This window comes from Micromesistius poutassou (assembly GCF_964030765.1).
Source record: "Micromesistius poutassou genome assembly, chromosome: 9".
In the NCBI taxonomy this organism is placed as follows: domain Eukaryota; kingdom Metazoa; phylum Chordata; class Actinopteri; order Gadiformes; family Gadidae; genus Micromesistius; species Micromesistius poutassou.
In genome coordinates, this window is record NC_140279.1 from 1,730,934 (window position 1) to 1,756,107 (window position 25,174).

Here is a 25,174-nt window from a genome sequence, read left to right on the forward strand (position 1 = left end):
TGAACCGACTATTCATCGCTGTCATCTTAAGAGAACCCTTCAATAAGAACAAGTGGCATTAGTTACAAGGCTAGATGCTTTATCGGTATATACTTGGTATCGGCCGGTACTCAAGTTCAGGAATCGGAAATCGGTATCGGGAAGGAAGAAATGGTATGGGAACCTCTCTAAGACAGACTCTGTTGGTGCTATTGCCGAGTGATATTTAAGAGAGGGAAATGAGCGTCTTGCTGCAACGCGTCACCAAACAGAATCATTTGTACTAAAAGAAGGCAGGTTTCCTCAGGGTCTGGCCTGGTCAGTGTCTCCATAGCAACAGGGCTGGGTTCCGAGAGAGAGGAGGAGGAGGAGGAGGATGAAAGGGGTGAGCTTAGTGCAGGGCGCGTCCCGAGGTCCTTTTGCACCTTCCGTGTGTGTGTGTGTGCTCCTACTCACATCCGCTCGGGGCAGTTGTCGGGCCGGTCCAGGTAGCCTCCGTCCATGACAAACTTCAGCACCTGCTCGTTGGACAGGCCCTGGTACGGCTGCTCCGCCAGCGTGGTGATCTCCCAGAGCACCACCCCAAACGACCTGCACGCGCACACACACACACACACACACACACACACACACGCACACACACACGCAGACAAACACACACACAGGCACGCGTAGACACACACACACACACACACACACAGGCACGCGTAGACACACACACACACGCAGACAAACACACACAGGCACGCACAGACACACACACACACACACACACACACGCAGACGCAGACGCACACAAACACACACACAGGCACGCGTAGACACACACACACACACAGGCACGCGTAGACACACACACACACACGCAGACAAACACACACAGGCACGCACAGACACACACACAGGCACGCGTAGACACACACACACACACACACAGACAAACACACACACACAGGCACGCACAGACACACACACAGGCACGCGTAGACACACACACACACACACACGCAGACAAACACACACACACACACACAGGCACGCGTAGACACACACACACACACACACAGGCACGCACAGACACACACACATGCACACACAAACAGACACACACACACACACACACACACACACACACACAAGCGGTGGGGTGGGGGAAGAAGTAGTGGTTTAATTTCACACACTGCATTTTCAGAAGAATCATGCTCTGCTCGATCAATAGGCTTTGTCAATACACCACGGAAGGTGACACTACACAAGGAACACATCCCAGTTTAGATGCTCCCATTCATTCACATACGAGAAAGAAATCTCAGGAAAATATGTGACACATGTTTGCCGCCTAGTGTGCATAGAAAGCCCCTCTCTAACCAAATCGAAGCACTGAGCGCACACAGCCATTTCAGCAATGACTTCACATACGGGCGGCATTAGCTCAGGAGGTAGAGCGGGTTGGCTGGTAACCGCAAGGTTGCTGGTTCTATGCCCGGCTCCTCTTAGCAGAGTGTCGTGGTGTACCTGACAAAGACGCCACACCCTAATTGCTCCTGACGAGCTGGCTGTCGCCCTGCGTGGTCGACTCCGCCGTCGGTGTGTGAATGTGTACATGAATGGGTGAATGTCAGTCAACACTGTAAAGCGCTTTGGATAAGAGCGCTATATAAATGAGGACCATTTACATGTGTGGTAGCCTGCCTATTGCCAGACCAAGAGGGGGAGGCTGCTGTTATTTTCTTCAGAACAAGAGGCGTGATCAACGGGCCTAGTTCAACTGACTCTGTACGCAAATTGGCTGCTTGCTGTCGCTTCCCTGGCGTCATTGTGTTAAACCAGCCAATAGCGCGGCAGGGGGAGGAGAAGCCAGCTCCAGAACGTTCTGCAGGGCGCATTCAAATCGCAGAAAGAACGGGCTGGGGGTACCCCGTCTACACGTGTGGTGCACGTTCTCATTTTGCCTACACTCTTGAAGAACGTGTCCACACGCTCAGACGCTCTAGAAAACCCATTGGCTTTAAGGGAGAGCCGAGTGCAGGAGTGACGTACCAGCAGTCCGAGTGGGCGGTGAAGACCCCGTCCTTCAGAGACTCGGGGGCCATCCAGCGGACCGGCAGCAGGCCCTTGCCCCCCTTGCGGTAGTAGTCCGTCTCGTAGATGTCGCGGGTCATGCCGAAGTCTGGTGGTGGTGGTGGTGGGGAGGGGGGGGGGGGGAGATGGAGAGAGAATGAAAACTGACACACTCGCCGGACGTAGCTGTCGCATCCCTGACATGTGAAGCATTTGAAATCAAATATATGAAATAAACATCGGACTTGACTGCCTCGACTGCTACGAACGTGGCTTCACTTCCCCGATACAAACAACAACAACCCAAAAAAAAATTAATAAAGAAGCCCATATTATTGAATGCATACAGCAATACATTTACTTTTACATTTAGGGCATCTAGCAGACGCTTTTATCCAAAGCGACTTAAAATAAGTCAGTTGTCAGAAGAAAGAAACAACAATATATCACTGTCGGTACAAGTAAGGTTGTTCATAGAACCAGGTGCACTAACAATCACTAGGTTAACCCATTCCCTGCCACACAACAAAGACAGCTAGGATAAGATGCTACACGATGCAAAGTACTATTTTTCAATACAGTTTCAAAATGGTTCACAGTTGTTTAGCGTGTGAGGAAAGGCAAAGGGGAGGAGGAGGAGGAGGAGGGGGAGGAGGAGGAGGGGGAGGAGGAGGAGGAGGAGGGGGAGGGCGAGACCTCCGATCTTGACGGTGAAGTCCTCGGCCACCATGCAGTTCCTGGCGGCGAGGTCGCGGTGGACGAACTTCTTGGCATTGAGGTAGGCCATGCCGTCGGCGATCTCCCCGGCCATCTGGATCATCAGCTTCAGGGTGGGCGGCGGCCGGCCTGTCGGGTTATGCTGTGGACACGGAAAAAGAAAAAGCAGAGAGAGAGAGAGAGAGACCGAGAGAGGGAGAGAGAGAGAGAGAGAGGGAGATGCTCAGTGAAGTGGTGTCTCGCGCTCACGAGTTGAAGCAGACACAGTTTGTTTGTTTTGGAGTATTATGAACGGGGGCGATGCTATTGGCCGATGGGGACGCTACCTCAGAGTCGGGCCGGAGGCAGCGCAGGTAGCTCTTCAGGTCCCCGTGGGTCATGAGCTCCATCACCACCAGGGTGGGCTGGCCTTTGGAGACCACGCCCAGCAGACGCACCTACACACACACACACACACACACAGACACACACACACACACACACACACACACACAGACACACACACAGTTGAGCAGGCTAGAATTGTATTATACGCAAATATTTTTAACTGCGATTAGATCAGGGAAATTTATTTCAGTGACAAATTCCTTAAAAAATAAAGAATATTGTGGAATTCACATGGCGTCAACCACGCAGGGCGACAGCCCTACGCATGCCGCCCCTACGCTGACGAACGGGATGGGGGGGGGGGAGACGGCGAGCGCGTACCACGTGGTGACAGATGAAGGCCTTCATGACGGACGCCTCGTTCAGGAACTCGATCCTCTCCCGCAGGCTGGCCGACTCGTTGACCGTCTTGACGGCCACGCGGGTGTCGGGCTCGCCCTTGATGATGTCCTTGGCCAGGCCCTCGTACACCATGCCGAACGAGCCCTGGCCCAGCTCCCGCATCACCGTGATCTTGTCCCGGGGCACCTCCCACTCGTCAGGCACGTACACTGCACACACGCGCACGCGCACGCACACACACACACACACACACACACACACACATGCATGCAGACATGCACACGCACACGCAGACACGCACACACACACGCAGACATGTATGCAGACATGCACACGCACACAGGCAGACACACACACGCACACACAGACACAGACACGAAAGCACACATACACAAACGCACACAGATAGACACACACACACACACGTACATAGAGACACACACACACGCACGCAGAAACGCACACACACATACACAGATAGACACACACACACACGTACACACAGATAGACACACACACACACACACACACAGATAGACACACACACACGTACATAGAAAGAGACACACGTACACGCAGAAATGCACACACACATACACAGATAGACACACACACACACACACACACACACACACACGGTGTAAGGATTATTCACTATTGAACCCTGTCTTCCCTCCCAGCCCCAAGAGACGACAGCCTCCCAGGCCGCTCAGTGTGGCTCCCCTCCTCATGAATACCAGGACGAGGTACCGTCATGATATAGTACCCTTCAATCACACGGGCCCCGGCTCTCCAAATAGACAGCCTCACATTTTAAAGACATTGAATGAAAAAATGGGTGGCGATTATTAGTACATTATAGAGTATATACATAGTATAAATAATATACATAGTGCAAAAATATCAATACCTTCTTTGTGCGATACGAGAATCGATACACTGTTGCCAAATATATATATATATATATATATATATATATATACACATTTACATTTTTGGGGGATTTTCTTTTGCATTTTCATGCTTTATTCATGAAGAGTAACACAGGAAATATCCCCCCAAATATCTATATTTTAACTAATATAACAAGGCACTCTGAACAGATTTCCCTGCTCTCAGCGTCACTACCTCATTGCTCCTCAAGGAGGCGCTCAACACACGAATGAGGGAAACTTTAACGGAAGTTAACTAGCCAAAGACGAGTAACCGTCATTTTGTATATGGTAAGACATTTATTGTAATGTATCGTGATAGGATTGTCTAACAATACATTGATTACCGCAGAATTGCTTTATCGTGATATTATCGGCATCATGGGCCATGTATTGCATATGGTATCGTATCGTGAGGCACCCTGTGATTTCCAGCCCTGGTGCATAGTCCATAAACAGTACAGAACAGGGCCTACCGTCGTTGGCACTGATGTACTCTGGGTTGGAGGAAGCGATCAAAGGACCTGTGGGGCCTTCCGTTTGTCTGGAGAATCAAAATGAAAGATGAGGTGAACTGTTCTCCCGCATGACGACGGAATCCTTTTACTTGAACGTGAACTTATTGGAGGACAAAGGAAATGAAAAGCAAACAAACACGGGACTTACTTCTTCTTGAAGATCACAAAGACTCCGCCGCCGACGCAGAGCAGCAGGATGAAGCAGATGACCGGACCGATGATGATCTTCAGCAGCCCGCTGTCCTCTGCAACAAACACACACGCCGTTGGTCAGTGGGGTCACATAGTGGAGTGCCTGACCAAAGTATCAAAATATAGCAGGAAATAAACAAAATATTAAATAGCTCTTTGCGCAACTACATTAGATTTTCTTTTGATGTAGTTGGCCCAAAAAAGGTAATAAAACAGCTATCTGAAAACGGCGATCAGCAAACGTCACATTATTAACGTCACACATTATTAACCAGAATCAGAATGACGTTAGCCAAGCATGCTTTTACAAGAAATACGAGCCTGGAACGGATTGTGTTTAATTCACTCTCTTCAAGATCAAAATCTTACACCGACAACGGTGTCTTTAAGTGTCACACATCAAACATCTCGCTGAAAACCTCCGCAGACTCCATGTTGGGTTAGCTGTCAAAGGAGCCACCGCACCGTCATTAAAAGCCACTAATGCAGTCATAAGCGGATCGTAGTTGTCATGCTGGCGTGAAGCGAGAGGATATTTAGCCCGGGGCCTTACTGTCGGGCATGAAGAAGAAAACGTTCTCGGTGTAGGAGCCGTTCCCTGCCAGCGACGTGGCGCGCACGCTCACGCTGTAGTTTCCAGGATGCACCAGTCTCAGCCTGGTGCCCCCTTGCTTCATGTAGGCGGGTCGGGACACGCAGGCCTTGTGGAACTGCAGACACGGCAGAGGAGTTGGACCGGGGCGGCGGGCAGCTCAGGGAGCAGACACTGGGGTTTACATTTCTTTACATTTTTGGTTTCTCCAAATTGACTCAAGCGTACGCATGGAAATGGTACAGAAAATAAACAAGTTACGACCCGTTCCGAGTTGAGCTTCGCTTGCTTAATGTCAACAAAACTGATGCTGAACTAACAACTTAGGGCCAGAATCAACCTGTATTGCCACCGTCCCAGTCACCAGTCACTAATCTACTGGTCTTCATGAGACGCGGGACCCTCTCCCAGGGTTGAGAGGGTGCACAGTCCCAGTGTTGTGTCAGTGTGCTGCAGAGCACTGGAGGTGTCATCTGAGACACTAGCCCATCCCTGCCCCTGCACTCTACTCTTCCCTCCTGCCTCCGTTACTATGGTAACAGAGCTGCGGCTGCTGCTGCCGGTTCCTGGGGTCAGGCGGTGCAGCCATGAATATCAATGAGGGATAAATCCACACATTCAACAACAAGTAAACAACAGTGTCTCACACAGTGTCACACACACACACAGACACACACAGTATTAAAGGAACGCTTACAAATCTGAATTCATCCATGCATGCACTACTCACCCACCCCCAGGCCTCCCTCAGCAGCACCCACCCCCACCCCAGGCCTCCCTCAGCATCACCCACCCCTTCTGGATGACCCGTCCCCCACCCCTACAACCCTCCCACCCTGTCCCCACCCTCCCACCGCTACACCACGCCCCCTCCCGGGCGGCTGCACTGACCTCCTGGTCCCCGACCCTCCGGTAGAACAGGTCGTAGAGGACGATGAGGCCGTTGGGCGCGCGGGGCTCCTGCCAGCGGATAAACACCGAGTTGGGCTCGTCGGGGATCATTTCGTGGGTCACGGCTCCCGGGATGTCGTCTGCTTTTTCTGAGTAGGAAGGCGAGGAGGGCGGGTGTTAAATGACGCGCCACGATACCGGGAGACGAGTTGCGACACCACAGTCCGATCACGCTTCAAACACATGACATTTGCATTTAGCAGACGGTTTAAAAAACAACAACATATCGCTGTTGGCACAGTAAGGACGTTCATAGAACCAAGTGCCAAGCACTAACAATTGTTAGGTTTACCCTTTCCCCGTATACAACAAAGATAGCTAGGATAAGATGCTACACAATGCTTAGTGCTATTGTGTAAGGATGTAGATCATACAAAAAGTGAGTACATTAAGTGCCAGGACGTACAACATACAATAAGTGCGTTCATTAAGTGCCAGGACGTACAACATACAATAAGGGCGTACATTAAGTGCCAGGACGTACATCATACGTCCTGGCATTTTGGTCGGATGTTAGTAGAGTAAAGTAGTAAAGTAAAGTAAGTAAGTAAGAGTAAAAGCGCTAGAGGTGGTGACTAGATGTATGACGTAGGTACCCTCTGGCATGGTGCGCGCCCTGACGTAGGTGGCCATGCTGCAGCGCAGGGGGTCCGTGGGATGGTTGCAGGCCAGGATCTCGATCTTGTAGCTGGTGAAGTGGTGCAGGTTGGAGATCACCGTGGACTCCTTGCCCAACACCTTCAGCTCCACCTGAAGGGGGTGAGGAATATCACGTCAGTGTTTTTAGGTGAGCCTTGTTCTCTTAGGGCAGAAGGGGTTTCGTGAGACAGGACAGAGATGTATAGATTGGAGCTTGAACCGGCAAATCTTGCATATTGTACCTTAAATAGAGATGTTTTCCTTACGATACGGAGTATATACCGATACAGCATCTTACATTGTAACTACTTATAACTCTTGTTGAAGGGTTCTCTAACGGTGACAGCGATGTGTAGTCTGTTAACTTACTGTGTACATTTATTTTCTAGAACTAGATCATTTACATTTGTAATCTATAATTATAATAATACATTTGCATTCTTGAGGTTAAGCGTCCATGCATCGCTAGTCATGTGATAGTATCGGATCACCACATAGACTCGCACAATCGCCGATACCCGATACTGCATTTTAGGCAGGATCGGAGGAATTTCCGCTACTAATATCGGGAATATCGAACAACTCTAATCTCTGAAGTTTAAAGGTGGTTAAAAAGCAAACCTTGGAGCCCTCCTCCTCGGGGCTGGGCGTGGTGGAGCCGCCGGCCGGGCTGGGCGCCGTGGTCAGGAAGTTGGGCAGGGTCTGGGTGGCGTTGGCCACGCCCACGCCCAGCGACCGGCGCCGGCGAGAGGGTCTGAGGGGGGAAGAGGTAGTCAGGTGGTCAGAGTAGGCTTGGACGGTAACATAAAAATAACGCAACGTCTAAAAAGACAAGACCGGCTTTCACCAGCTGTGGAAGCATCTGCGTTCCAAGGTCTTCATCACAATTCGATTTGATATCTTTCTTTATAGGATGGCTTAGTGTTTCCACAGCCCCGCGGTAACCTCTGAGCAAGGCATTCGACTCTGACTCCGACTCTGTGAAGGTTTCTTGGGGTTTCAATGGCCGGTCCCACCAAGGCGATAAGCAGTCCTAAATCAGTACTCCAGACCAGCTCGTAAATCAAACCTGATCTCAACAGCAGATAAAGTGCAGAGCACCAGCATGTAGGGAGAAGGGTGTTTACATGTATGTCTACATACATGTAGTTCTTGTGGTGGTGTGTGCGGTGTCAGTGTGCGTGCGTGTGTTTGTAAGACGGAGTGCACTGGGAGGACAAGCGACTTGTTTTGTTTAGTGAACTAAGAGCTGACCTTGGTTTGGCCTTCATCATGGGAATAAATCCCAGCTCAGATGAGAGAGATAGAGAGAGACCAAATGGTAGGGTGACAGTTTGCATGACTGCACCCGCCTAGACTGATGTATGTGTGTGTGCATGAGCATTTATTTGTGTGTGTGTGTGTGTGTGTGTGTGTGTGTGTGTGTGTGTGTGTGTGTGTGTGTCTGTGTGTGTGTGTCTGTGTGTGTGTAGTTTGCAAGGCACTGTTTTCTTCCTGTGGAATACTGCAGAGACAAGAGACAGCTTCTGACTACAGGGCAAATGAACACTCTACCCACACACAAACACTCCCATTCACACGCACACACACACACACACCAACACACACACACCTGGGTCAGATTTGGCACAAAGCCATTGTGGAACACACATCACGGTGATTGGGCCAGATGGAGAGGTGGCTAACTCGATAGAGGGACCCTCTCTCCCCCCTGATTAGAGAACACACTTCCTGCTGCTGCGCCCCAGACACACAGACCGGGCCCTTGGCTGGGGCCCCCCAGCTACAAGTGGCTCCCACCCCATCGATTCTAAAGGCCATCGCTGCACTTCAGCCATTAGAGATTATGGGAGGCGTCTGCTTCAGGTCGAGAACCTACTCACACTGCCTGGAAGACGCACACCCAAAAGCAAAAGTAGATTAAAGTTGACTTTGGGAGGATGACTCACGAGAAGGTAGAATCCATATGTCCCCCCCCCACGTCCCCACGCCCACCAAAAAAAAAGCACAAAGCCGGTTTTTAAAATGTTTTTCTTTAGAAATGCCACGGATTCTAATGTACAGCAATTCACACCTAATTCACACCTGCTCACATTGGAGTAGCTGAACTATGCAGTGTGCGTGCCATGTGTCAATCAAGTCACATTTTATCCAGGTGCATTCACCGCAGAATCCTACTAATACAACTGTCAAACTTGCATGTGTGTGTGTGTGTGTGTGTGTGTGTCTATACATGTGTGCACGTGCATATTTAGGGTAGGTGCGTTCCCTCTCAAGACCTGTCAATCCCCGCCGCCGGGCTATGTCCCCAACGTCTCCTCCACCTGCAAGCCCGGGGTGTGGAAACCCATTCTGCTGAGCGGGTACGTGTGTGTGTGTGTGTGTGTGTGTGTGTGTGTGTGTGTGTGTGTGTGTGTGCGTGTGTGTGTTCCCGGCGTCTCTCAGGCATGGTCAAATGCAGAGGAATGCGTTGGGAGTGTAGTCGAGGAGGTGAAGTGAATCCAGGAGACGGCGCTGCCTCCAATCCGAAAACGACGGACACATCGAAGAAAAACGTAGCCGGCTGCGTCCGAGCCAACTGCCAAAAAACAGCAGTTGGCTCGGCTTCAGATCACGGGGATCCCTGTGTGAGCGCAGCAGCGTGCGTTAACTAACACCAGCATGGCGTCCGCTCCGCCCCCCCCTCTTCACCAGGGGGGAGAGGCCTGGCGCGCTGGGCGCCGGAGACGCTAGATGAAGGCGATTCCTCGGGTTGCATTCGACCGCTGGCCTACTGGGCCTTGTGTTACCGTGTGGAGGACGGGGGCCGTACCTCCGCCTCGCTCTGGACTCGTGTCTGACGCGACAGCGTTCTTCGATTTCCGTGAACAGGTACCCCTGGAAAAAATCCAGAGTTCTCGCGAGAGCACAATTTGAATTTGCTCAGCGAGTCACTCTGGGAACGAAAAATATACTCGCTCCCCGATTCCCCTGGCCCCTGAAGAACAACCAATCACATCGGTGTATCTGATATAGGCGGGGCAAAAGCGCTGCTGTTTTACCGACCGGATACGGCAAGAGTCTTATCTATTGGTTGGCTCCGCTGGTCTGGATACGTCACCCTTTGTATTCTTCTGATTGGTCGTAGTGTTATCCAATTGTGTGCAGTGATATTTTCAAATGCATGCTTGGTGCCGCCCCTCGAGTTTGGCCATTGTCATTACTCGTTGCCAGACCCTACAGCTTTCTAGATGTGGGTCTGGATTTCCAGGCTAGTGAACAGGCTTTATGCAGTCATCTAAAAGCGTCAGGGAAACTGTTGGCCTGGGCGACGTGTGGAGCCATGATTCCCAGCCCAGAAGCATATTAGCTGTATAAATCTACCATAAGGCTATAATGATATAGATATACTAACATATACTCTATAAACAGAGCTAAGTTTTTTTTTTTTTTTTTTTTTTTTTTTTTATTGGTTTATTTGGATGGGACAATGCACATTAATGGACATATAAAAACATGTAAATGTGCCGGATTGTAGCAGCTAATGCTAGTTTCCATCCGGAGTCCCAAAACAGTTACAGCATGTCCGTTAAAACAAACGGCGAACCTCGCCTGGTTTATCCCCTCCATGTCCACAAAGCACACTCATACCAGACACTAAAACATACAACAATGTAAAAGGTAAATGGACTGCATTTATTTAGCGCTTTCCTAACCAGTGACCACTCAAAGCGCTTCACAATATTGCCTGACATTCACCCATTCATAAACACATTCACCCATTCATAAACACATTAACCCATTCATACACACATTCACACACCGATGGCGGTGTCAACTATGCAAGGCGACAGCCAGCTCGTCGGGAGCAGCTAGTGTGAGGTGTCTTAGCCAGGGAGATCTTGACACTCTAGCTAGGAGGAGCCGGGGAATGAAGTAGCAACCTTCCGGTTACCAGCCAACCCGCTCTGCCTCCTGAGCCACATGCCGCCCTAACACAGCTAAAACATGTAATAAACAGAACAACCCCCAAAGCCCCTAAACTGCCAACGCACCGGATCTCGAAGACCTCGTTGTGCAGGTAGTTCTCGAAGGTCTTGCGGTACTCTGACTCCTCCTGCTCCTTCTTCAGCTGGGCGTCCGTCTTGGGACAGGCGCAGCACTTGCCCCCCGGCGACGGCTCGTCCGTCTGGTTCCACTTCTGCTCGTCCTCGCTGCCCAGGTGGGTGGGGGTGCGGGACGGCAGCTTCATCCCTGAGACGTAATAGACACAGACGGAGAGGGAGAGAGGGAGAGTGAGGGAGAGGAAGAGTGAGGGAGAGACAGAGAGACAGAGAGAGAGAGAGAGAGAGAGAGAGGGAGAGTGAGAGTGAGAGTAAATTGAGAGGGAAAGAGGGAGAGAGACAGAGAGGGAGAGGGAGAGTGAGAGAGAAAGAGAAAGAGTGAGTTAGAGAGACAGAGAGAGATAGACAGAGAGAGACAGAGAGAGAGAGATAGACAGAGAGAGACAGAGTGAGTGTTATGTTCTAATGCTGTTTTTCTACTCTTATCCTAATTGAATATTAAAAAATTGAATTAAGATATAGGATTAATTAGGCTGAGATATACAATGTACCAGGATAACAATAGGAGATTTGTCAGGCTGATGAATTATGAATCTCCGCATTAGGCTGAGACATCAGTTCATCAGGGTGGTCGCTCACCTTGCAGACAGTAGTCAAACTTGTACAGGTCTCCATCCTCCTCCTGCTTGCTGCAGATGACCTTGTAGTGGGTGATGTTGCCGTTAGGGCTTTTGGGGGTCTTCCACTTCAGAATGATCTGCGAGGACGAGTTGGAGGAGGAGATGGGGTCCAACGGCACAGAGGGCTCTGGAAGACAGAAAGCAAGCGTTAGGTCCATGATCGTGTTATGCTATGTCATAAAAAGCCTTGTTTCCTGTTTGGTAACGGAGAGATTCTACGGTAAAACATGTCATTTGCGCGAAGGTACGAAGAGATTCTTTCGAAGTGTATTTCTACAGACACTTTTTTACAGTTTACTACTACTGCTGGCTGAGTTTGTGTTCGCCAACGGACCCCTGGCCCCAGCAATATGATTTGTCGAAACAAAAGAGGGAGAAATGCCGCATGCACCAAGATCTGAGCCAAATCTAGTCAAATTTGTGAGACTATATTCAGGTAAATGTCCAGGCTGTGGTACAACGACCACGGCCTTATTTTTTCATCTCACCCCTCAACAGACAGAAACGGAGATCTCTCACTCTCTCACACAATCAGGCTGGACGGGCCCTCCCTCTTTCTCACACAATAACGCACATCTAAAGCATCCTGGTTCCGTGTCCCACCGTGAGACGAGGCCGCCCCCCCCCCCCGACCCCACCTCTCCATCCCACCCTCCGTCACTCACTGGTGGCGTTGGTGCGCACGTAGAGGATCTGGCTCTTGGCACCGTGGGCCTGGTGCTCGTCGGAGGCCGACAGCTGGGTCTTCACCAGGATGGCGTACTGGGTCCAGGGCTTCAGCGGGTGGATGAGGTGGCCCGGGTCCTGGGGCTCCTTGTTCTCCGAGGCCCGCTCCGGCGGCTCCACGTCGGCGATCACCCAGCTATTGGAGCCGCACGCGTCGTGCCCGTCGAACTCTGTCACGTTCCGGTACGGCCTGGGGGGGGGAGAGAGGTGGAGAGAGAATGAGAATGAGTTAGAGAGTGAACGGAAGATTAAGAGAGTAAGTGAGAGAGAGAGAGAGAGAGAGAGAGAGAGAGAGAGAGAGAGAGAGAGAGATGGGGAGTGAGTTAGTGTGAGAGAGAGAGAGAGAGAGCGAGAGAGAGAGAGAGAGAGAGCGAGAGAGAGAGAGAGAGAGAGAGAGAGAGAGCGAGAGAGAGAGAGAGAGAGAGAGAGAGAGAGAGAGAGAGAGAGAGAGGTGAGGTGGTCGGAGAACCGCAATCCAAGAACGAGGAGGAGCGAACGCGCCCCGGTGGGTATAGCACAAGATGAGATTAACTATATGACTCCCATATTGGAAATGAATATAGTATATCATAGCATAGAATAGCGTCATATCTTCTATTATTTCAGCACAGGCCCTAGTAACGGCTGTGGGGTCTCCTGGATAAGGGATGGGCGTGTGGGGGGACTTACGCCTCCTTGTAGTACACCATGAAGCCCAGCAGGTCCCGGTAGTCCTTGGGCCAGAAGGGCTCCCACCGCACCATGATCTTATCAGACATGGTCCGCACCAGGGTGAACCTCAGCACCTGGTTCTCACCTAGACACAGAGAGAGAGAGGGGGAGAGAGACAGAGACACAGAGACAGAGGGAGAGAGACAGAGACACACAGGCAGAAAGAGAGACACAGAGACAGAGAGAGACAGACAGACACAGAGAGAAAGATAGACCGAGAGAGAGAGCGAAAGAGAGACACAGACAGGGAGAGGCCGTGTGTGTCAGCCAATTGTATTCTGCGGTTCACATTCATTTTGAGACTCTGGCCTCGAAAAAGATTTTGTCAACAGTGGCGTGTGTGTGTGTGTGTCGTGACGATAAAACACAACAAAATTACACTTCAAACTCACCATTTGGCACAACTGTGCCAAATGTGCGTGTATGCGTGTATGCACAACTGTGCGTGCGTGTATGCGTGTGTGCGTGTGCACGTGCGCGTGTGTCTTACAGGAGGCCTGGTCCCCGTTGGTGCGCAGGGCGATGTCCTTCTCCAGGTTGCGGTCCTTGGTGCCCGTGATCTCCTCCATCTTGCGTATCTCGGCCATGCACAGCTTGGAGTTGTAGTGGAAGAAGGTGCGGCCTCGCAGGATGGTCAGGTTGTGCTTGGACCAGTCCCACAGCTGCCGCAGGTTCTGGTTGTCCAGCGCATAGAAGGAGAAGTTCCTGGGGGTAGGGGGGAGAGCGAGAGAGAGAGAGGGAGAGAGAGAGGGAGAAAGAGAGAGAGAGAGAGAGAACGACAAAGCGATAGAGAGAGGTGGACAGAGTACGTGACGGATAGAGAGAGACAAAGAGAGAGACAGAGAGAGAGAAAAAGTGTGAGAGAGTAAGAGAAAGAGAGAGGAAGAGAAGAACTGATATGAGACGCTGTATTTGATAGGACACTATGATCACCTATGCATTCAATGAGATAGAGAGAGGACAGACGAGAGGGAGGGAGGGATGGATGCAGACAGACAGGGGGGGGGTCAGCGGGGAGGACCTACTCTCCCTCCAGCTGTTCTCCTCGGATGAGGCGGAGCTTGCGCAGGAAGGAGAGAGACACCAGGGCGTAGGCTCGGCGGATCATCAGGTAGCCCGTGATCTCCTCCAGTTGGCCCAGGTTGGCCTCCAGCTCCGCCGCGATGTTGACTGTTGGGGGGGGGGGGGGGGGAAGAGAGAGAGAGAGAGAGAGAGAGACAGACAGAAATAGAGACAGAGAGACAGAAAGAGAGAGAGAGAAAAAAAATGATTACTTAAGTAAAGAGATCACACCGACAGAAAGCAGAGAAGTCCATTCAGGACCAGAATGAACATTTGTCAGACTAGAGAACAGATGTGTGTGTGTGTGTGTGTGTGTGTGTGTGTGTGTGTGTGTGTGTGTGTGTGTGTGTGTGTGTTTTAGTGTTCAAGTGTGTGTTCAAGTGTGTGTGTGTGTATCTAGGTGAGGAGGAAAGGAGTATAGGTGAGACTGACTGCATGTGTCTGTGTGTGTGTGCGTGACTGCATGTGTGTGTGTGTGTGTGTGTGTGTGCGTGCGTGCGTGCGTGCGTGCGGCAGGTGGGGGCGCGGGGGCCACTCACTGCCTCCTCTGATCTTGATGATCAGGTTTCCGTTGAGCACCGTGCACCCCCGCAGCGCCTGCGCCGAGGTCACCGAGTCCACCGTCTGGTTCCCCATGCACTGCTTGGGACAGAGGCCCGCACACGGCAAGCAGTTCAGCCTGGAGGGAAGGGGCGAGGGAGGGGGCGAGGGAGAGGGAGAGAGAGGGAGAGAGAGAGAGGGAGAGAGAGGGGGGGGGGGCAAGGTAGAGGGAGAGAGAGAGGGCGAGAGAGAGTGAGAGGGAGAGAGAGAGAGAGGGAGAGAGAGTGGGAGAGACAGAGACAAAGGTAGGGAGGGGGGGGAGAGAGAGAGAAGCACAGAAAGTCAGACAGACAGACAGACAGAGAGTGAAGAGAGAGAGAGGGACACACAAACAGGCAGAGAGAGAGGGGGAGCGCGAGAGAGATTAGCACACAGGGAATATAGTAACAACACATTAATACAGTGTGGGTGTGACATTCTTCGACACTGCTTTTAGGTTGCTCTGCTTCTGTTATCGGACGCCTACAAAAAGGTGACGGCGACCCGGCGGTAACACGAGAGCCTGTAACCATTTTCGGTTTCTTTCGCGTTTTTTCTCTCCAGGCCAAAAGCGTGGAATGAATGCCCTTAATCACTCCGGATCCACGGCTCTATATACATTCCAGGGGTGCTCCGTTATTGCACACCGGGTTCACCATCGGCCTACAGCTGAACAACTTCATACACGTAACACATTCCTGCCGAACCCGAGTGAGTCAGCCGGAATTCTTGGCATATTGCGGAGCAACAGAGGGGGGGGGGATGCTCGCCGTCGGATGAATCAGAGGAATCAACAAAAATATTGTTTGTGCGTTCGGATATCACACGGAATGGGAGTGGACAGAATGCTGTTGGAATGGAATGCGATCGGCGCGGAATGCGATGGGAATGCTGTGTGATACACTGGGCCTGCGTGGGACGGGGGGTGGGGGGGGGGGGGACTTTGGCTGACACTGTATCTTTGAAACAACAGAGTTGGAGATTTCAGTTTGTGTTGCCTGTGAGACGGAGGTTCGGCCCGTGTGCTTTATGCAATGACCTTCTATTAAGACGACGAACAGAAGAAAGCCCACGTGCAATAAAGGTTTAAAACCACACAAGCCAGGGGGTTCACCTTCAACAACATCCATTTGCTTCCTGAGAGGCGTTACGAAAACCACAGAATGAACATTGAAATCTGGACTTTTGTGCTAGTACGAGTAGCCCAAACTGGTATGTTTTGGTACAACCTCACAGCCGCTGTTGTTGGTTATTGCCATGTACTTCTTTAGAACTCACTCACACACAGTGCTCACACACACACACACACACACACACACACACACACACACACAGTATGTGGCCTTGCCAGCGTTGCCTTTCATTGCTGCGTTCTGTTAAGCGGAGGCTAGCTCGTTGAGCAGCCAAGGACGAGCTGGGAGACATGTCAGGAGACACAACGCCTCATTTGATATGATGATTTTTTTTTCCTTGTTTCAGGGTTTTCTCCAACCCCCCGCCCCGCTCCCAAGTCCTCTTGAAAGGCCGTAATCCCTCTCTTTAACTCCCCCCTCAGCCTTGACAGTCACAACCGCACAGATGTGATCGCACCCTAAGTTGAATGGCTCTCGCTTGCTCTGCCAGATGCTAAGCTACGGCCGCTACGCTACATCCACTTTCGGCTACCAACAGCCAGCCTTGGAAATGACCCCCCCCCCTTCCCCCCGCCAACCATCCAGTGTCACTCTGCCTCTTGAAAGTGCTCTCCTGTAGTCCCTCTGTTGCCTGTCCATCTGAGGGACAGCGTGAGTGAGTGAGTGAGACAGAGGGACAGCGTGAGTGAGTGAGTGAGACAGAGGGACAGCGTGAGTGAGTGAGTGAGACAGAGGGACAGCGTGAGTGAGTGAGTGAGACGGAGGGACAGCGTGAGTGAGTGAGTGAGACAGAGGGACAGCGTGAGTGAGTGAGTGAGACGGAGGGACAGCGTGAGTGAGTGAGTGAGACGGAGGGACAGCGTGAGTGAGTGAGTGAGACAGAGGGACAGCGTGAGTGAGTGAGACAGAGGGACAGTGTGAGTGAGTGAGTGAGACGGAGGGTTTGAGGAGGATCCGTGGGGTTATTTGAGGAGAGAGGCAAGAGTGTATTATCACTGGATAGCTAATTTTCCCAGGCTACTCCCCAGGCAGCGCGGTGGTCGCACTAGCAAGAAAAATAAAGGGGGGGGGGGGGGGGGGGGGTGGCAGAATCCAAGCTATTCTGAATCCTTGGAACAACAACATCTTACAATGGGAGTTTCTCACAGTGGTTCACACTGTGTCAATAAGGCTTCAGTAACTCAGGTATGACAAGACAATGGCACCAGAAGGTGGTTGAGGTTTAGAAGGCCACAGCCTTGGGCAGCGACTCACAAAGGCGGCCATTGTGGACTACAGTGGCTGTCGGGTCATTAGCACACCCTGCGTTAACACCGCTCTTATTCAGCTCATCTCGTCATCTGTCGTCATTTATACGGCATGTCCTCTATAGGAAAAAGCATGTGTGTGTGTACACATACATACAAACCCAGAGACACAAGCATGCACGCACGTGCACACACGCACACACACACACACACACAAGCTGGGTCCTGCCCCGTTGTCTTGGTAGCTACAGGAAACATTTAGCAGCAGTCGCAGTCTGTGTGGGTCTTTGGCTGGTCTTTCCGATCCAACCTGACGCTGCCAAATGCCCAATTATATGCATGGCTTCTACTTTCTTCCATCTTATCAACTTCTTAAAAATTCACATCAATCATCGGGGCTGAAACTGCCCCGTTTTTTCCCCCCACGACTCCTGATTTAATGGAAACACTTTGTAATGAACGCTCCAAAACAACAGACACTCTCTCTCTCTCTCTCTGACTCCCTTTCCCTCTCGCCCTCTCTTTCTCTCTCTCTCTCTCTCCCCCACATGGAAAGTTGTGCATTCAGCCTCTCTCTGCGGCGCTCCAGTTGCAGCACAGGCAGAAAGAGCAAATGTTTTTCGGGGGGGCCGTTGTATTGAACAACAGACAGACAGACAGACGGGCGGGCGTGCGGACGGTCGGGCAGACAGGCCGGGCGCTGGGGCAGACAGTGTGGATCTGTCCGGCTGAACTCCCTGACACCGGTGCCTGGGTCTGCTAGAACCATCTAGAACACAGGCCACAGCAGACGCTTTGGTTTGGTTTGGGCCGCGGCCCGGCAAAAGGCCCGGGCCAGTACACTGACTGGCCGACCCACACAAACAAGCAAGCTCATGCACGCACGCGCACGCACACACACACACACACACGCGTGCATGTGCACACAGTCACACACACACACACACACACACACACACACACACACACACACGCACACAGTCACACACACACACACGAACAAATCCTGTCATGGAGATGGTGAGAGAGTTCAGTGTTGGCAGTGGAGGAGGACGCGAAGGAAGAAGAAGAGGGGAGAGGCAGAGGAGGAGGAGAGAGGAAGAGGAGGAAGAGGAGGGAGGAACAAAAGGAGGATGGATCACCCGACACTACAGTGACTTCGTCCATCCACGAGGGTGCACTTTGGGCCTCTGTGTGTCCTCACTGCACATATTTCCAGCACCTAATCCATCCCTGTGAAGATATGTGTGTGTACGTCTGTGTGTGTGTGTGTGTGTGTGTGTTTGTGTGTATGTGTGTGTGTGTGTGTGTGGGTGTGTGTGTGTGTGTGTGTGGGTCCATGAGTGAGTGGGTGCGTGTCTCGCTGTATGATTTGTGAGTCTGGACCTTGCTGCTGCCAGCGAAGTGACGCCGATGACGACAAACCAACACAACACACACATACACACACACACATACACAAACTCGTGCACACACTCGTAGACACACACAATTAAGCTGAAATGTTGCAACAGAGGCAGAATCCTAATGGGATAGGACCATGTGGTATATGACCAACTGAGTGCTGCTCATGCACGCACGCACACACAAACACACACAGGAAGTCATTCTTCCCCATGCCTCTGGGGACTTAGCGCAATGTTCTTCACTGCCTAGACACCTGATAATCACTCACACACACACACACACACACACACACACACACACACACACACACACACACAGAAAAGTCTGTGAAAATAATCAAAAGTCCTCATCCCATTTCCTTCTGGGATTCTTAAAGCACAGAGGATTAACTGACTCTGTTAATGTCTCACATAAATGAAAGAAATCCCTCCAAGTCCAAATGGGGTGTGTGTGTGTGTGTGTGTGCGTGTGTATTTGCCTAATAAATAGATGTATTTATACCTCTCCTCCCTATCTGGAAACAGCAGACATCTGGAAAAAGCAACACAGCCCAATACCTTCAGAGAGCAAAGTTAATGTAGTCACAAACACGTTCAGCATACACACGCGCACAAGCACACAAGCACACACACACACACACACGCACCAACACAAACAAACACACACCATCAATCATCCAGCAACCTGTGGCTTTTGGTCACACGGACACATCCATGCTGCCTCACTACCTCTCCACTAAGGTGTCTTCTCTCCTTCTTCCACTACGGTGTCTCCTCTCCTTCCTCCACTAAGATGTCTCCTCTCTCCTCTCCCCCCACCAGTAAGGTTTATCCTCTCCCCTCTCCCCTAAGGTAAATGGTCCTCATTTATATAGCGCTTCTATTATTTATCAAAGCGCTTTACAGTGTTGACTGACATTCACCCATTCATGCACACATTCACAGACCGACGGCGGAGTCGACCGCGCAGGGCGACAGCCGGCGGGTCAGGAGCAGTCAGGGTGAGGGCGTCTCGCTCAGGGACACCACAACGACAGCTAGGAGGAGCCGGGGGGATCGAACCACCAACCTTGCGGTTACCAGCCGACCCGCTCTACCTCCTGAGCTAATCCCGCCCCTAAGGTGTCTCCTCTCGCCTCTCCTTCCTCCTCACTAAGGTGACTGCTCTCCTTCCTCCTCACCACCTCTCCTCCCTCCTCCACTCAGTGGCTCCATAAGGACAGAGGCGCTCGCGCATTAAGCAAGAATATTTATGAGGCGCCGGGAAGAGTTGCGCTTTGCATGCTGTGATCCCGACACTGTGTCTGCCCGTGGAGAAACACGGGACGCGGGCCTACTGTATTAGAAAGGCACAAAGGCTGCAGACAATGCGGCGGTGGCAGTGAATTATCCACTCCAGAGACTGGAATGAGCAGAATGCCTGTTGCATAAATTGTTGCCTCCGACGTGGCCGACTGCGGAGCCTGGCTCCTCCCGTGCGTGCTTTTTAAGATTAATTATATATTTCATTTAACTCCACTCGGCTAATGAACTCTAAATTAAACCCGTAATGCGAGCACTGTGCTCTGACTGGTTTGTGTACGGAGGCCGTGGTGATTTGAGATGGGGACGGTGGACGGTGAGCATACGCTATTAAATCGCTTCCATTAATCAATTCGGTAATTCGGAATATCCACCTGCGGTAGCAGAGGAACGTGTAGGGGTCTGATGCCGATAGTACAGAACCTCCGTTCTGACTTATTATCACTCCATGTGTTATATTGTCAGTCAGGAATCCTTCTCCAGCAATGTGTTCACATGATGGACATGCAAACATTGATGATGGACATTCATGCAAACATTTCGATAGCATTTATATAATGGACAGCGTGACATTATAAAAACAAAAAAGAAATGAATGACAAATGAAAGACGCCATTAAGGATCTTATAATGTAGGAGAACAAAATACAGTTCTAGGATCACATGATGTGGCCTGCTCTGAACGTAGAGCTCTCATGCTTTGTAATTGGGTTCATTTGATTATATGCTACCCAATGTGTCTTTGCATGTTTGTATGAAAGTGCCAGAGGCTGTGTATATGTTTGTGTGTGTGTGTGTTTGTATGTATGTTTCTACGTGTATGTGTGAGCATGTGTACATGTGCACGTGTGTGTGTACGTGTGCACGTGTATGTGTACACATATTAGATGCATTACATTGAAGACGGAGACTTACGAGGTGGAGTTCATGGTGGTGTATCCGGAGGGACAGTCGCGTAAACAGGCCCCGTTGTGGATGACATACTCGTGGCAGCCGGGCTCGCGGTCGTGGCCCAGCCTCTTGGCCGTCTTACACTGGTTGTGGAGGTCCTGTGGGCATAGGAGACGGAGAGTCATGAGCATACATCTCAGTCATGGCACAAAATGGCTGTCGATATTGATGCTAACACTGTATGGATTGACGGGAAGATTGAGGAGCACAAATGTGTTGCATTATATATGCAATTTACAAACAACTTTCCCTTATTTTTGTTTTTAAGTAGTCGAGTCTAGTTAAGTAGTCGAGTCTAGTCATTTTAAATAATCAAATCAAATCCATTGTATTTGTATACAATGGATTTGATGACAGTAACCAACATTGCACAACATCCCTTAACCCTAAGCTCGCTTAAGGGCAAGGAAAAGCACCTCAGTGTATGTGGTTTGTGGTAATTGCCTTATTATTTCATTATTATTATTTCATACGATTTCTATTCTCCTTAGGTCCAATGTCTGCTCACCATCGCAGTGCTTATTCGTCTGTGTCTTTCTCTGTGTGTGTGTGTCTGTGCATGTGTGTGTGTCTTTGTGCTTTCCATGACATGCTTCACCCCCTGCGTTTAATCCCCCATACCTGACAGAAGGCGAGGGCGACACAGCGCCAGCCCTTGAAGACGTAGTACCCCGGCGGGCAGGTCTCCATGCACGTGTCCCCGTGCTGGAGCTTCCTGCACGCCACACAGCTGCTGGCGTTCCCCACCTCCGAGCAGCCGCCCAGGCACTGGTCGTGGCAGCACTGGCCCTGCATGGTGCAGGCCCCGTGCTTACAGCTGTCTGAGCACACTGGAGAGGGGCGGGGGGGGGGGGGAAGAGAGAGAGAGAGAGAGAGAGAGAGAGAGAGAGAGAGAGAGAGAGAGAGAGAGAGAGAGAGAGAGAGATGGTTCAATAATTATAATCACAGCACAATAATATTAACTACATCTGAAAAAAGTCAATCTAAAAAGGAAAAAAAAAAGGTCAGACCATAGCGGACCGCCTGAAGGAGGGGCCGTGTAGAAATAAAACAACAAGGACGTCCGCAGACAGCCAGTGTTTGTTTTGCTCTGTGTCCAGGTTGCGTCACACCGTGACGTCGATACCGCTGGCCGGGTGCAATAAGGGGACGGCACCAGATTGGATTTGATGTCCGACCCCGCGGTGATCTTATACACTCCATCCCCTTTGTCAGTAGGCCGATAGAGTCAATAGCGGCTCATGAGATTTCAGCATACAACCTGCGCTGACCTTTGCATTGATGGGCGCTTAGTGAAAGGCTGGCTGAGCGAACCAGATGGAAGATGTGCAATCAGACCCAGTCAACAACAGCCACCGGCCACCAGACAGACAGCCAAACAGAGGGAATGTTATTATCGGGCAGGATGTCTGTCCTCCTCTGGTCTCACCGACCAGAGGTGAAACATATAAAGTCTGACAGCAGGCGAGCTCAAATCAGGGTGAACGTGGCGTTTCACTCTCTTTCACTTCATATTTGCTTTGACCAATCATTTTGCAGGCGAGAATCTGTAAGCATGCGATTTGAAACTCGTCCAGCACTAGGCTACTTTTCCCAGTGGGATAACAAGCCTAAACATCCTGTAATGTATGGACACAGACGTTCTCAGAAAAAAATGCCTGAAATAGTTTCAACTCAACACCATGGAGAATCCACCGTGTTGATCCGGCAGAGGCTCCCTGCCGTCTCCCCCTCAGAAGTTCTGCTACAGCCTAGTAGGACTGCTGGATCTCTCTCAACCCCCCAACCAGGGCAGCAACGTGGTCCATCACATCCTACTCTTAAAGCTTTATATCACGCACAGCACGGACCTAAACAGGACAAAACTTTGCCCTGGGACGGCTCCGCTTGTAATCCGTACGTCATCCGTACGGCGAACGCGTCCATATGGCGAGGGCGGGGCTCTGTTTGTCAAGGATCGCGAGGCCAGAGATAGCCGTGTGAATGTAGGCCATCGGAGGCCCCTGTTGGCGCTCTCCTCTACAGTTACAGTCGTGATGTCGGTGTAATAATCAGGCTGTGGCATCGCGGCGCTGTATGTGCTGTCAGCCCGGTTATCACACACTAACTGCACACAGGAACACCGGGGTAGGGCCCTTCATTGGGGAACATCATGTCTAGAACTCGGTTTTCAGGAATCCTACGCCTAATATTTTACAGATTCCCCCCCCCAAATTAGGGCCTCCCTCATCTGCAACCTTCAGCACAATTGTACGAAGGTAATTATGCAGAATTATACTGCTATAGAAATGGAAATACTTTAATGGACAATTTTTATATTTTATTCCTACAAAGAATATATTTACATATTTATAGTTTAAAAACTATTAAACTATTAAAGTTGTCCCTTTGTGCAGAATTTGCGCTTGAATGATAATCATAGGAAAATTTAGAGATAAAAAGAAAGTGTCAAAAATGTGAGTTGTAAGAAAACCTAGACACCAAAGTATTTGAACTATAAGCTAAATCTACACACACACACACACACACACACACACATTCACGCATACATTAACCCTCCTTGCTGGTATTCTCCCCTCTGCTCCGTTCTTCTCTCACACACGAACATACAAACGCTTGGCTCTCCAGTCCTCCCCTCCGTGGCCCTGCCCCCTGCCCTGTCTGCTGTGTGCGTACATGCTGTGTGACCATGCCGTCACATAGCACAGGCAGAAAGAAAAAAAGCTTGAGCAGACACACGCTCCCGATCCGGTTCCTGCGAGGAAGTCCATGCCGTAGCACAGCTCCCGCCGCAGATCCGCCCTCAGCCTCAGCCAATGTGTATGCTGACTGGGGGAGGCAACCGCTCCGTGGCCTGGTCCATGTTGGGGAGGAGAGCTGCCCAGGGTTAACCCTGGCCTCGCTGGGGCAGACAGGGGGCAGACACTGACAAGAAGCCAGCCAGTCTGGGAGCTCTTGCTGCTGCTTTCGCGACGGACGGACGGATGGACGAACTACAACAGCATGCCAGGAGAGGGGAGCAGGTGATTCTAAATCGCTCACCAGAGAGTCTAAAAAAAAACACACACACACACACACGCGCGCGCTTCCCCTCAATTAGCCTCAAATGATGCTGTTTTGGTTGAAAACCAGCAAAAACAATGCAGTACACGTGTAATCACATATTTTATTTTTGGAGCACCTGCATTTGGTTTAGTTAATGTCAGGTAACATAAAAGCTGCTTTATGCTAGTTAATCAGCCCCCTATCCACAACACACGCACACGCACACACACACACACACACACACACGTGGGGTGTCCCCCATACTCTCTGTAGCAGATCTCCTCTGCTCTCTCAGATGGCTGAATCAGGAGGAGTATCAGAGTACCAGTGCATCAGGGTGAGCACCAGCTCTAACTGCAGCGGCGATACTCCCCGTTTTGCTCACACTAGAGCTGAGCCACGCTAGCCTGTAGCCCCTCAGACAAACACACACCAGTCACTCCTCCAGCCCTTCATTCATGCCCCTCTTCTCTCTGCGCTCTCTTCCTCTCATCCCTTCCCGCTCCTCTTCTGCTGCCCCCACAACAAAGCAGAGAAGCAGGAGGACATGGAGTCCTGCAGAGCTCTATCTCTCATTAAGGCTGCACACACACACACACACACACACACACACACACCTTGCTATGTGTCATTCACTCTGTTGGTGGTAACTGTCTGTGTCTCACACAAGAGTTCCCGTAAGGATTTCGTTTTTTTTTCTTCCAAACTGATCAAAGGTGTGTTGTGTTTACTTTTCATTTGGCCGTGCCAGTAAAAATCCTGGGCTGCTCTTTCCCCCCAGGGAGGGAAATATGAGCGAAATCGGACAGCCAATAGGGAGCAGCCACACACGGTAATGCTTCCTGCTCTTAAACATAAAACCTCCCCTTTAATTGGCAACGTTGTCCACGGGCGAAGTGCTGGGAACAATAACAAACACGCTTTCACCCCGGAGCCGTTTAATCAGGAACATACAGATACCCACTGGCACCCACACACCC

General features: G+C 50.8%; 1 protein-coding gene across 1 annotated transcript in view; it reads right to left on the reverse strand.

Annotated features, from left to right (window-relative positions):
• insrb (insulin receptor b) overlaps positions 1-25,174 on the reverse strand; it is a 79,232-nt gene that overhangs the window by 999 nt on the left and 53,059 nt on the right. The window contains exons 3-22 of the mRNA XM_084473125.1: positions 21,771-21,979; positions 21,114-21,247; positions 15,072-15,211; positions 14,496-14,640; positions 13,961-14,175; positions 13,429-13,555; positions 12,699-12,949; positions 11,993-12,160; positions 11,345-11,543; positions 7,932-8,064; positions 7,268-7,421; positions 6,612-6,760; positions 5,682-5,838; positions 5,085-5,181; positions 4,895-4,962; positions 3,466-3,695; positions 3,084-3,194; positions 2,737-2,899; positions 2,020-2,149; positions 436-570 (exon numbers count right to left, since the gene is read on the reverse strand). Of these exons, the coding sequence (XP_084329251.1) occupies positions 436-570; positions 2,020-2,149; positions 2,737-2,899; positions 3,084-3,194; positions 3,466-3,695; positions 4,895-4,962; positions 5,085-5,181; positions 5,682-5,838; positions 6,612-6,760; positions 7,268-7,421; positions 7,932-8,064; positions 11,345-11,543; positions 11,993-12,160; positions 12,699-12,949; positions 13,429-13,555; positions 13,961-14,175; positions 14,496-14,640; positions 15,072-15,211; positions 21,114-21,247; positions 21,771-21,979 (3,115 nt within the window). The remainder of the gene's footprint in view (positions 1-435; positions 571-2,019; positions 2,150-2,736; positions 2,900-3,083; positions 3,195-3,465; positions 3,696-4,894; positions 4,963-5,084; positions 5,182-5,681; positions 5,839-6,611; positions 6,761-7,267; positions 7,422-7,931; positions 8,065-11,344; positions 11,544-11,992; positions 12,161-12,698; positions 12,950-13,428; positions 13,556-13,960; positions 14,176-14,495; positions 14,641-15,071; positions 15,212-21,113; positions 21,248-21,770; positions 21,980-25,174) is intronic.